At 33.3% G+C, this 15045-nt stretch overlaps 1 protein-coding gene across 1 annotated transcript in view; it reads left to right on the top strand.

Moving 5' to 3' along the window:
• Nucleotides 1-7942: 7942 nt before the first annotated feature.
• Nucleotides 7943-15045, top strand: part of LOC106719932 (endothelin-converting enzyme homolog) — a 33172-nt gene continuing 26069 nt past the window's right edge. Inside the window, exons 1-2 of the mRNA XM_045683854.1 lie at nucleotides 7943-8129; nucleotides 14629-14739. Of these exons, the coding sequence (XP_045539810.1) occupies nucleotides 8097-8129; nucleotides 14629-14739 (144 nt within the window). The 5' untranslated portion in view covers nucleotides 7943-8096. The remainder of the gene's footprint in view (nucleotides 8130-14628; nucleotides 14740-15045) is intronic.

Genomic DNA, 15045 nt, shown 5'->3' with positions numbered 1-15045 from the left:
TTAGACGGATTCATGAACCTCTTGCTTGTTTGCCGTCTTATTTTTATTTAAATCAGAAAAGGGGTTTTTCTACGGTTATGAAGCGATGGTTAATGATCTTATAGTATAAGACGTGTCACGCATGTGTAACTTGGTTACGGAACTAGTGATGTTCCGTTAGTTTACGCGAGTCCGGAAGTCGATAATTATCGATGGAATAGAGTAGCGTTGCACATATCCTTGTTGACACCACTCTTCGTGTCCGGGAAATGCTAATAGAGAACAAACTAATAAGCGTCGAGTGCTGAGAATGAGAACTGTCTATAATATGGAACAAATTCACAAAGTTATAGTTTTTTACTATAAGAAAATTCTAAATACTTTTTTTAAATTTTATTACCGTCTTCGATAATTCAGTTAATAATATCTTGCAAATATTTAGAATTTGAAGAAAACTAAAAATATAGATTTTAGTATGGAACAGAGTATCGTGATGTTGATAAAAAAACGAGTGCTTAAACACTTTCACATCACTCGAGTACATATTTCGTAATCAATATATTGAAGTGCGTTTTATTCAACAGATTAGCGTGTAATCCTTTTTACCATACAATGGGATGTGTCATACCGCAGATAACAGTGTAAAATTACTTCTAGTTTAAATATTTAATTATTTAAAAACTTTTTTGTAAATACAACACAAGCTTTGTCATCTTATTCCCTTCGAATAAAACATAGACCACTGAACTGTAACCATGAGTTGCTCAGACCAATATCTCTGTATAAAACATATCGTCAGAGCTGGGCATTAACTCGTTAATCCGTTAATCGTTAATTAACGAAGTTAACATTTTGCTTAACGGATTAACTTTTAAGTTAACTTCAAAAAGTGTTAACGCTTTTGTTAACTTCCGTTAAACTCAACTTCCGTTAATAAAAGTCCGTTAATCGTTAAATTAGAAACTTGGAGACGTGCTGTCATTTTGTTTAAATTACGCGCCACGCCACGCTCGTAAGTTCAGCTATGTCGGGCGACTGTCAGCGACTCGAATGGTGAACGAACGAGTTGATAATTGATATATGTGAAGTTCGGGTGCAAGTGTATGCATCAGAGCGTCCGGGAAAGACGTGACCAACGAAGCTCCTAATTTATTACAATATCAGATTTAATGATTTGATTCAATGAATTAGGTTGGTTTCATTTTATTTCATCTCATTAAATTTCATTTTCATTTCATATCAATAAAAATTATCTACCGAAGACTTCGCTGTTTAGGTATAGTTCCCCTTGCCTACCCAGAATGGGTGAAGAAAACAAAAAAAAAATCTCTGTATTCTTTTACGGTTGGCGCCATTTTCCAAACATTTTAGTTAGTTGAGTTTATTGTGTTTTTATTATTATATTAAATTGCTTCATTTTTTTCGCAACTGTATTAAAATAGTTATTTAGTACATGGGCGGAACTGACATTACAACTTGTGTCAACTGTCAACCCTCACCTTCGGCTGCGCCTCGGCTCGGGTAGACATTTGTCGGAACACTTTGCAATGACAGGCTTTCCGCACTCGTAATGAAATATACTATAATACATTCATACTTGTCTCCAATACTAATGTCTTATAGAATTAAGATTAATTTTTATATTAATAAAAAATAATTTTAAAATAATAAAAATTAATTTTCGTAATTAAAATAATCAAATTAATATTTTAAACAAGTGTCACCACCATAAGTGTTAAAGTAGTATGTATAATTTTGGTATGGTTAACTGTTAACGATTAACTTTAACTTGCGTTAAATTTTCGAGAATTTAACGATTTAACGTTTAACGAAGTTAAATTTTTAATTAACGAATTAACGATTAACGAAGTTAACATTTCGATTAACTGTGCCCACCTGTGCATATCGTCATCCCTGTCATTGTCTTTTTTATATCATAAGGTGGCAAACGAGGAAACGGCCACCTGAATTCGCCGAAATAGCGAGGCGACCATTGTCCATAGACATCCGCAAATGCAGATGCGTTGCCTAACTTTAATCAACGGAGAAGGGGACGCCCAGAAAGAGGATATGTCCCCTTCCTATGCGTCCCCTCTTCCGCCAAATGCACTTCCCCTTCTCATCCTTTCCTAATAGGAAGGTGGGAAGGGAAAGAGGACTAAAATTAGGCCTTCGGGGCCACACTCATCAGACTGCACGCGGAATTGCTTCCACTTCACGCCTGTCTTCTGTGTGGTCGTGGTGTTTCACCGGTCGACCCGGCCAATTCGTGCACCCAACAAATATTGTTGTTGCGGGATCTACCACTGTTAAATCTCTGTTTTGTCAAATACAACAATAGGCCAATAACAATATGTTTTAAACGGAGATTTTGGTCTCATAAAATGTGTCATTTTTACAAATGCTAAGGCAGTAGAATTATACGGTAACCAAGTACAAGTTTCTTGCTGAAGTGTTATGAAATGCTTCTCTACACTAGACTTGCTTGTATTGTGCTTTGTTTAAATTTTATTGTTCTATGTAAAATGATACATAGTCTCAAAATTCAACCAACTTGAAAGGAAGCTTAGTTATTTGAATTAATTTTCTAAAATCATTATTATAATAACATACAGAATTTTAATGAAATTTATGACGTCATTAATTTTTACATTTTACCTAACTTGATCATCAGCTCTCTATACGTCCCCACTGAGAGGCTCGGAGCCTACCCTAAGTTAGGGGTGACTAGGCCATAGTCAATGCTGGCCAAGTGCGGGTTGACTTCACAGATATCATTGAATTTCTTCTCAAATATGTGCAGCATCACGATGTTTTCCTTGTTTTCCTTAACTTGTTGTTACCGTATTACCAAATTTACCTAATTCAAAATTATTTGAACAAGGTAATTTTTAAATACTTCACTTATATTTTTACGTTATATAATTCTGGCCATTTTTACATGACTAATATGGTCACATATCACATCTCTGGTCAGTACATCAGTTAATTTAGTCATTAAAAGTAAATATAAATATCGATACATTATATCGATAAGCAACAGCACAACACTATTTGACTATCAGTGAAAGTAGAGTTATAAAGCGATTGTACAGCACGCAATAATTGATTAGAAGCGATAGTAAGAAGTTTTATATTGTTCTCTATACGATAATAGTAACAACAACGGTCTCACATAATTATTATACAACTAGCTACTCCGCATTGTCACCGTAGATTTCCACTGTTGTGAAAATTGTATAACATATTGTCATCCCTTTTCATTCTCTTTGACAAAGTAAAGACCACAATATGTATTAATGCAAGTGTCACTCAAATTCAAGGTTAGAACCGTTTATACTATGTATTGTCCGCGACTTCGTTTGTGTCGAATTAAATAAAAACTAAGTACTTGTTTACCTTAAAGGATGATAAATTATTTTTGCAAACGTCAATTCTATTAGATTTATATCGCTATGTAACATTTTAACCGCAACTTTTAAATACTGGTTGGTTTTAACTGAAACATAAATCATCGTTTGTCCCTTTGTGAGGGGAAATGTACCCCAAGGTTAAATGGAGGCGAGAATAGATTGGCTTGTGGTGATGTGACGTTAAAAACTTGCATCTTAACTTAATACTATTTTAGAAAATCGATAAACAACTAACAGAATAAGGAACATAAACACTAAGGGCACATTATGAAAGAAAAAAAAAATCAGGATTAATCGACGTCCATTGTGTTACAGAGCGGCCACTCCATCTTACATTTAAGGTCTAAAGACCACTTTAAAATTAGTTAACCATCGTGAAATTACATTGTAGAATAAAACAAACAGAAGTTTTAAAATAATTTTCTTAGTGACTGTACTTATACAAATATTCAGAGAACTATATCCGAAATAACATTATATAGTAATGTGCGGTAAAAAAATGTTAAGGACATTATAACAGCTATGGTAAACATAACGTGACCAAATGTATGCGCGAATGTACTAAAAAATGTAAACAAATATGTGACCTTTAACTTTTGACCGTTTCGTTGATTAAATAACGTCAGTTGATTGGTCAGAAAATTATCATTTTGTAGTAAATTGAAGAGCAAAAACGCTAAAAACCATAGTTCGCAATGTAAAACAATAAAAAAATGCACATAACAGAACGGAAGAAAAAAATTTTCTGTAAAGATAACTTATAAAATATAGTCTGTTTCACTTCCTTTTTAAGTAATCCATATCTTTCATTTCTGTCATGTAACGAAATGTGAGCACAAAATGACGCGTTTAAAAAAAATGCCATCGTTTAACACTTACCTAACCTATTAGAGTGAAACTTCGATAGAAATGCGTTTACTCCTTTACATAGAAACCTAAGCTTTATATTTTTAAAAACCGAACAGTTACTTCGAACATAAAACCGTTTCCTTGAAAGGGGGAAGATGACAGGTGGTCAAGTGTAGTTTTTATTTTGTTTTACCCCTACAGTACTTACGAAACGTTTATCGAAGCGTGGCTAATACATGCTCAACGTGTTTACAAACGACACACGAGTTCTTGTTAAATTGTTTATATGCACACGAAATCGTATATAGGAGAAATGACATAATTTACAACCTATACGAACAATTATCTTTTGCCTGCGACTTCGTATACACGGAATTAAAAAAAAAAAATAGCAGCCTATGTGTTCTTCCAGACTATGTTCTGTTGAGCCGTTCTGAAGATACGTAGTGACACGCATTCAAACTTTTGCATTAATAATTTTAGTATGAAATAAGATCTGAATTAATGTTACTGTAACGGAATTCATTAATTAAATAAATTATAAACTTTATTGAAGAATGAAACAATACAATATTTTAACAACTTTGCCTTGCCATTTTATGTAACAATTAATTGGTTTTAAGAATTAGAAAATCCTAGTGATGCAACGGATGTCTGTTTCCGTTTCCGCAAGTGCGGAAGTTCCGCGTGCTTTTCAACATCCGTTTCTGCTTCTGTTTCCGCAACTTTTATAACGGAGATAAAACGGAACTTTACGACGGCTGAGAGATCCAAATGCGCAGCGAGAGACGCGCAGTCCGTGCGCGGCCTTTCGGCACTTGTCGCATTTGTTTGTTTACGTACTATTTTGTGAATTTAAGCGCGTAATATTTTCTGCTGCTGTTTGAAACAATCAGTTTCTCTTGCTGGAGTAAACTGTCTAGTTGTTGTCCATATAAAATTTGACAACTGGCAAAATGTAACTATTTCATACTTACGTGTTATTAAATGTACTTTTGAATAAGTGATAACCATGTAATATATCATCATCATATATAGTTAGAAATATATTTGTCGTTTGTCAACACGAGTGGTTTGGCGAACTTTAATTTGTAAATAGTGTAATTTTGTTTCCTGAAAATAAATTAAAAAAAAAACGCGTATTTTAACTTATTGCAGCGCAGTAAAAATACATACATTGAAGGCTAAAGGACACCGATATCCAATGCCTTAATAAATTAAAAACGAATACAAACTGTTTTTACCGAAAAAAATATTTTTGTAAATATGTTTTTTATTATTATTTACACTTCTGTTTCCGCATCCGTTTCCGTTTCCGTTTCTGCTAAAATTTATTTTTGACATCTGTTTCCGTTTCTGGTTCCTGTAAGACACTTCCGTTGCATCACTAGAAAATCCTATCTAAAAATCTTATTTTTTTTTAATTTCATTTGTAAAACATGTTTTAAAAACATTCTTTTTATTTCTGTTCTATTCAATAACAATAAAAGAGAAGTTAATATTGTTATAATACAGGTTACGACAGTGAAAACTCACCGACCGTGGGTTTCTAAGCCCAAAATATTCGTTTAAAACATATTGTTATCTCTGTTTTGTCATAGACAATGACAGGGATGACCCCTGAATGTCTGAAATCATATGTTTTATACAGAGATTTTGGTCTCAGAAACTGACGTAACCCATTATCCTAACAATTCATTTTAAATGTTAAGTAATCTCTTCAAAACAACTACATCCTTTTTGTTTAGCTATATAAGGATATCCGCGTGATATTGTTATATCATAAATTAGTTATAACCGCTGTCGTAGTGAAAGCTCTCGAACTAAATATTCTTTAATGAATGGGTGGTACCAAAACTTTTTATGCCAAAGACAGCTAAATGACATGTCAAAGATTCTAGTAGTGTGTTTGTAGTAGGTAGGTACATATTTTATCTTCAAAATTACATTAGGACCGGAAAAGAAATCTTCTCGGTTCATAATAATTAAGTAATTTAATACTAATTTAAAAGATTTTAATGAAGCAACTTATTTTCAAAATTACAAGTTTTACACTTTACAGTAGAAACTGCTAAATAAATTCGGCAAAAAACCATGGATTTTAAAGACTAAAATTTAACGGTCTTTTCGATTTGACGACAAATGTTCTATTACTTCTATTTAGTTTCAAATGTGCCTATCGTAATCTACCCAGCTGTTTACAATATGAGCTTAGTACGTGTTTCATCAAAAATTTAGCGACAACGCCCTTTATCCCGCGTGGTCCCAGTCTTCCGACATTTTTTATCCTATACCCTATTGCGCATGACACGTTCAGTCACTGAACCTGGACATTTTGATGGCATATAGTATCTATAACGTAATTGTGAGGTCATTCACCACCATTTGATACTATCACATCTTCACACATCCTAGGATCTACTAATTTAGATAAAACGTTACAAAAATGTATGTCAATAATTCATGAAAAGGTTTTTAAAAAAACATTTGGATACTTTTTCATTAGAGATTATAAATAACTACCCTTTATTTCTTATATCATGAGGTACTTGTATATTTTTTACAGTCATTTCATTTATTGTCGATATATCGGCGTCTTGTATGACGAATTATTAGTGATTATGCACTTCTAGGTTAATAAACCAGGATGATGAAGTATTGTATATTTAGTCAGATTCGTTTTTAGATCTTTTATCTTAATTCTCGCCTGGGAATGAAGATCTCGTGGGAACCATCTCGTGTCTATTTGTATAGTGTTTCGCAAGAATCAGCCAACCTAATTTTGCCGGTCGAATTTAGGTCGTATTTTTCGCGTGAGCATAAATTGTTACGAATTCAACAATACGTACTAAATGACCATTTCCCTACTTATTAATTGCCAAATACGTTTTGATCGGCAATTATTTAATAATATTCGTTTGTAATTTTAAATTTTGCTAGTAATAACGGATTCTGAACATACCTGCAAATGGATCGGGACCTTTTTCACGGGAGCGTTGGTCATTTTTAATCAATAGATTACACTAAATGCACAAAAACGTGTAAAATTTTAATACGTGCGTGTAGGCGGCAACGTAATTACGATTTTCGCGTATCACCAACGGCGGTACCACGCACAATACCAAAAAACACTCATATAACTACTGACTATTTTCATTGACTGAGAGCTCCCCTCCTTTGCGCATGTGTATAAACTCGCGCAGCCCCAGTTTATTGGACGATGCAGTGCAAACAATTATTACTTTGTAATAGTTTCTACGAATTCACCTAGATGGCGTGGAGTTTCCAAGTTCCAAAGTTTTGATTTTTTAATCCAAATTTTTAAAAACGACTACAACCAAGAAACAGATATAATTACAAAAATATGTATTTATAAGCTGCATGAAATATTCATAATCCACGAAAATAATAAAAGTGAAATTGCAGCCTTAATTAAACAAAGAAATCTTCTGTTAAAAAATGTTGAAATTATGACAATAAAATTTAAACATTTTGCCAATAAAACAATCACTATTTTGAATCAAATTTTGATGAAAATGGAATATGTAGTTGTTATTGTTATTTTACCGGAATTACTGGGAAAATGAAGGTTAATTATTATTTCCATTGCGCACCGCTAGATGGCGTTATAATAAATTCACGCAATCGATCATTACATTTGCGAACAGCAGCAAAACGACCCAAGTCGAGTCCCGATCAAAACATTCAATCGGGCCATACGTCGGGGTGTACCGATTTTTCGCGCCCGTTTATTGCACGGGAATAATAATAATACTTAATGACAGTAAATTTTATAGAAAAATCAATGTGAAGTGATACTAAGTGTATTTGGTTCTTTTAAAATTCTGCACATCCATGCCATCGTTACATCTGAAGCCTGGAATTACGGTAACGTATTATTTATGTATGCGATATTATCCAGCATATTTGAGGCTTTGTTGTAAAAATAGAAATGAAATATTTGTACAGACATGAGTTTAGAAAATAGTGTTTGATTTTTTGCAGTTTGTTAATTTTATTACAGTCATTACTATACTCTTAATTTTTTCTATATTATCTTTTTTGTGTACGGGCTTAGAAATTACACAATTCCTTCCTTGCTCCTTATAAACATTCGTAAACGAATATTTTTCTATTTCATTAAATTTATATGTGTAAAAAACATTTTTACATCCATGTACGATACGTTTTGTAATTTTTAATATGTATTTTTGATGCTCCCAAGTATTTTATATATATATATATATATACGACAGATAAAGGACGTTTATTACTGACTCTAATAAGATTTCGCATTTTAGCTCTTATCTGACATATTAAGTGCTTTTCCATCAGAATTAGTTGATAACGCACTCCCGTTAACCAAGGGCATGGGTTTACCTTGTCCTTTTTACGTATTTGAAATCAAACTATGTATACGCAATTTGTAAAGAACGAATTCGGTAGGCGACGTTAAAGTGTAAATAAACGAAGATATAAATTAAAATCAGTTAAAAGTGAGTATTTTTTTCGAATTTTCATTGTCACCTTGAGAACATTTAGTTTCATCAAAATCTGTTCGGTGGTTTATAAATGCAAAGGAGTTAAAATTGCTTTTACTAAAGTAGCTGTTAATGGTTTGATAGTTAATAATTTTAAAAATAAAATAAAAAACCAATCACTTTACGGGATTGGTGGCATCTTGGAAAATTGCGCTGGTTGGAAAAACCACGTCTTTTCTAAAATGCAAGAGTTTCGTTGACATTCGTCAAACGTGCAAATAGCAATCTTTTTTTGAAGGATTTTAGACAGTAGAAACCGAAAGTTAGATTTAAAGCTTCTTTCTTTTAAATGGTTACCTACATTTATACACCCCGTCTTTAAACCCATTTAGGGGAGACAGAAATAGCACATTTTTTCTTAGTAAATTTACAATTTAAATCGAACCTTGACTATAAGGAACTTAGTATTTTATCGACTGAACTTTTCTTATTATTGTTAGGTAATTGTTTTGTTATAATTTACCTGTTGCTACGTTCAAGAGGTAGGGTTGCCAACTTCAAAAAAAAAGAACAAACACTCGATGCTTAAAGACGACCATCAGTCAACTTGTTTTTTTTTTTGTATTCTGCTACAGATATCTATATATCGTTTTTATTCAACGCCTAAATTAACAAAACAGATGCACATCAAATTCTATATGACAGCCATTATATAACACACTTTTTCAGTTATTCAGTGAAAATTGCGTGGAAAAGAAAATTGGTATTGTAAATAAGGGTAGCTAATTTAATAAAGTTATGAAAAAAAAAATACAGTCGAATTGATAGCCTTCTTTTTGAAGTCGGCTAAAAAGGTGTTTTTATAGCGCGATGTGTATTTTGTCTATAAGTTTCGGTTGAGTGTTTCCAGAGGTGGCAGCCCCAGGGATTGGGCGTCGCGTGTCCTTGACTTACCCCTGCCCGTGTTCCTGATTGATTTTTACCCGGTTGGTGAAGGAAATGTTTAGCAACCATTTATTTCTCATTGTTGTTTACCTACACTAAATAAATTTTTATTAATATTTTTAACAAGCGAACGAAAAGCATCAAACTGCGTTATTATAGTATTCTACATTCAACATAACCGAAATTTACACAAATCGTGTCAGACGAAAACCCGTGATCTATTTCTCTTATTAACAGATACTTTTCAAATAAGTACTAAAGATAAGCCTATTTGAATGGATTTCTTTATCGCTTCTTTATCCAATGGGATAATCTATAATGGGTTCACATTAACCCAACCCATGCGGGCCTCAAGAAACTGTACCAATATAAACAGCAAACAAGTACCTGTATCTAACTGATCAGTTTTGGCAAATATGTATTTAAAGTGTTTTAGGCTAAAAGCTAACATAGGTTTAATCGTATCTGTATACTTTGCAGATAGAGTTATGATTAAGTTGAATTGTTTTTACTGCCTCAGTAGATAAATCCACTAAGAACTCATTTCCCTTATTAGATTCTAAATGATGAAAATAATTTAAATATCCTAGCGCAGGGATGGTGAATCAATGGCACATGTGCCATTTTCGGACACGTCAATGATCACAAGATTCACTATGGACTTATGAAAAAAGTGTAAAGCAGGTAATACTGTCAGCTATAGAATGTACGCTACAGTATGTACATAATAATAATAAAAAATTTAAAATTATTTGATGGCACGTCTATGCACACTTTCAGAGTGCCGGCGGGCGCGGGTGCTAGCGCGGGCGCGTGTAATTCAAAATGTATGCAGACGCCATTTGCGTTCACAGTGCTCGCGCGAGCTGCGCGTCTTCATGAGGCGGGCGCGGGCGCGGGTGGTGCGGGAGTTTCTAATGGCTCCGTCCGCCCGTATCGTTCACAGTGATATAGCGTCTGTTAGGCGACTACGCGTGTGGTTCTAAACCATTTTGATTCACCCGCCGAAGCGTCGTCTCGTGTATTCAAAGAATTTATCGGGATACGTCCGTAAATCAGCGTATAATACATAAAATTCTCCAAACTTTTCTCTTCCTTTATTTAAATCGTGTGTGCCAAACTTCATATATTGAAATTTCCATTTCAAATATGAATTTTCCATTAATAAAACAAATCTTCATCCATGTCTTCTAAATACGTAGCAAAGTTTGAGAACGACCTATCACATGTGCAATGACACTCGTAGCTCGATCGCCACTGTGAATACGCAGACGCCAAGACTCGAGCGCCCGCGCCCGCCGCCGCACCCGCTAGTGCAGTCTGAAGAGTACCTATGTCTTCATTAAACATTTTTTAGACAAATGGCACGTTGATGCGTTAAGGTTCGCAACCCCTGTCCTAATGCAATAGAAGTATTAATTTGTAACCTTTATTTATTGTAACTTTCGAAATGTTAAAGCTCTCAATTCTTCGGTTTATTTTAGATTTCGCTACAAGCCTTCGTTCTCGGTGTTTTAAGAACGAATAAAGAACAAATACAACGACATCGACGCTGGAAAGTGTAAACGCTGTAACCCCGAAAGTATGAACTTTACAGGAGAGCCAAAAAATGATAACTCGTGAGCTGATACGCCTACAAGCATGCGGTATTTAGCAATGTTGTGTAGTTTGTGCTAACTTATAATGAAATCATTATCGTTTGATAATGGTTGAAATTATTAACGTGTGAAAAACATATTCGCGACTTCAAGGGTTACAGCGTTTATGCTTTCCAGCGTCGATATATTGATTTATATTTAAACATAGAAGATAGACAGATATCATTAATTAAAAATAAGAACAGAAAAATCTAAATATCCCTTTCAGTTTGTCTTAATGTCAGACTTGTTAAATACGGATCGTTTCCTCCGTAATATCGTCTGCTATCGATATTGGAGTTTTATTTTATTACGCATGCGCAGTTCTTGTTTGCGTTGCGTACGTGTCTATCATTAGATGTACTAAGCCAGGCGCTGGCTTAATTTTTCTACTTTGTTAAGGTGACATAAAGAAAGGATACTGTTCTTATCACAATTGACCTTTTAAAAAGAAATTCGAGTTTTAATGTATTTTAAAATAATTTGAGCACCGTTGACAAAAGGTTTGAATCTTTTTTTTTCAATGAATTATAATGAATTCTAAAGTAATCAATTCATTAGTCGGAGCGAATATGCGGAGAGTCTCAGCATACGGGTAACTAATAATAAATATCACCGAACATATGCGGGGTGTAACGACTATTTAAACTGCGCTTTAAAGAAAACGAAAAAAAAGCAATGGAAAGGTCAATTCTTTTTTTTCATAAAAACGCACAGATATATCCTTTTTATGGGAAAATAAAATGGGTTCATTTATTTCAGAGCTTTATGCATTACAAACATTATCTTTTAAATCTTTTTAATAAGTAATAGAGAACCTGACGAATGTATCACGTCCATGCCAGCTATATTTTATTTATTTAATTGTTAAATGATATTGTGTGTTGTATATTGTGCTTACATAATTTTATGTAATTACTACCTGTCGCTCGCGACTCCGTCCGCGCGGAATAAAAAAAAATTATTAGCTTATGTGTTCTTCTAAGAGTTCTAGACTACATGTTCTACATCTATGCCAAATTTCATCAAGATCTGTTGAGCCGTTCCGGAGATACTTTTAAACAAACACCCATCCATCCATCCATCCATCCAAACATTTGCATTTATAATATTAGTACCTACCTAAGATTAGTAAGATAGTAAGATTTATCAATCTTGTTGTTAAAAGTTTTTGATATAAATGTACAATCTTATCTCAATAGCCATCAAATACTTTGCTTTTATTAATTTTATCGTCAAGTTGTCATAGATTAAAGGTACAAAGGTTCTATTTTGACTTTTCTCAATAAACTGAAACAAAATATTGTACTTTAAAAAAAAATTATTAACTTTAAATAAGTACTTTTTGATTTGCATTTATTTAAATTAACGATGGAAATATGAAAAAGTGTGTTGGTGTTATTTTTGTTTGTTTACAAACAATAGTTTTTGAGTTGGAGTAAACTATAAAAGTATAATTCTCCTAGGTCTCCTAGGTAGGTCAATTTATGCTTCGAAACCTCTTACAAATTCATATTTGTTTTATATAACTAGCTTTTACCCGCGACTCCGTCCGCGCGGAAAAAAATAGAAAACGGGATAAAAATTATCCTATGTCCGTTTCCTGGTTCTAAGCTACCTCCCCATCAATTTTCATCTAAATCAGTTCGACCGATTTTGAGTTATAAATAGTGTAACTAACACGACTTTCTTTTATATAATACTAGCTTTTACCCGCGACTCCGTCCACGCGGAATAAAAAATAGAAAACGGGGTAAAAATTATCCTAAGTCCGTTTCCTGGTTCTAAGCTACCTGCCCACCAATTTTCAGTCAAATCGATTCAGTCGTTCTTGAGTTATAAATGGTGTAACTAACACGACTTTCTTTTATATATATAGATAGATAATATTATAAACGGGGAAAATTTAATTGTTCCTTTGCATTGAATAGACACCGAAACTTCTCTACGGATTTGAAAATTCTTTCACTGTTGGAAAGCTGCACTATCCCCTGTTGACATAGGCTATATATGTTACTATTTTTTTTTGTAAATCACAATATTATATAGAAACACTTTTAAAACATAAATACTATGTTCTATGTTTTTATCACAGTTAAAAAGCAATACAAGTACCACACATTCCTGTCACCATACTTCAATTATTTCCCATACAGGAAATGAATTGTCCGCCATAACGCGGGATTAGTTTTTACGGATATTGTTCTATCCAGCTATCGAAGCGCAATTTCAACTTTAAATTGCTTTGAGAGAACGTTGTTTTCTAGTATTCATTTTAAGCTTTTAAATAACGAATATCTTAATAGTAAAAATCCAAAGATATCAATTATTTAGAACAGTGTCCGCGGTTCAAACCAACATTGGAAAATGTAAAGGCTTTCGCGTTCTTATAAAATTTTAGCTTTTTATTAGTACTTCAAATGTAAATGATACTGTGTCGAGCTTTCATATTTGTGATAATTGCCATCGTATCGTTATCAATAAAATTTGAATTAAAATTTGTGCAACGCAATATCTGGCGTAAATTAAACAAATAATCTCATACTAATATTATTAATATTATAAACTAGCTTTTACCCGCGACTCCGTCCGCGCGGAATAAAAAAAATGCACACAATATAAAAAAAGTTCCTATATCCGTCTTCTAGTTCTAAGCTACCTCTCCATCAATTTTCAGCTAAATCAGTTAGACCGATCTTGAATTATAAATAGTGTAACTAACACCATTATCTCCAGAACGGGTGAACGGATCTGGATGAAATTTGGCACAGATATAGAACATATTTTGGAAGAACACATAGGCTACTTATTTTTTTTTAAACCGCGCGGACGGAGTAGCGGGCTACAGCTAGTTTTGATAAAAGTGACAATGACAATATGAAGGCGATTGTCACAGATACGTGCTAGTCCTACTGGTTTGCAATTCGACTTTTTATCCTAACATTAAGTTGTCATATTTCAAATTTTTTATTTTGAATGAAGATTAATAAACCGGAATAAACAATGTTTACTCGCTTCGTTTCGTTCAGCGGAAGTTCTTCATTAACATTTTACTGAACAATTTATTGTTATTATTCAGTACAATTTAATAATTACGTTACTACGAGTAACTCAGTCAGTGTTTCGATGTTATGTTGTCAAACAGTACTGAGTTTAACTTCTTCTGAGTTTAAATATATGACATTTAAACACAGAAGCACTTGGTTCTTGGTAAAACTTTTAAAACTAAGGTAACAAATAAGACGACTAATATTCTAATATCACACAAAACTAGCTTTAGAAGGATTTGCCACTTTGAAGTTTTAATAATATTATTTTTCACAGATGGCGCGCTACAAGAAAACCGGTTTTATGGATGACGACGCTGGAAGTATCAGCTCTATCCAGCTGAACGAGGGTGTGCGCTCCGGAGGGACCCACATCCGTTACCATATGGTGACTATGCCTCTTTTATATTAAGAATTTACTGGCTAATTTATAATGAAATTTAACGAAAGCAATAACCATTTCTACGAACAAAATTATTATTTAAGTGCAGCAACGTTTTTAATTTATTGTTAAAACACGTGTTTAATAGGTTTATTTTTAATTAGAAATTATTAATAATTGGAGAAAGGAATGCAATTGTTTATTCTAAGACAATATACGGTTGTTATTGTAATGGCTTATATGTAAGCAATAAAACGCCTGCCATAAATCAATAAGCAATATATCGAGATAGCAACACAGATTGCTTACTAC

This window comes from Papilio machaon, chromosome 23 (genome assembly GCF_912999745.1).
Source record: "Papilio machaon chromosome 23, ilPapMach1.1, whole genome shotgun sequence".
Taxonomy (NCBI): domain Eukaryota; kingdom Metazoa; phylum Arthropoda; class Insecta; order Lepidoptera; family Papilionidae; genus Papilio; species Papilio machaon.
Note: the sequence above shows the minus strand (reverse complement) of the source record. Positions and strands in the feature narration are given on the sequence as shown.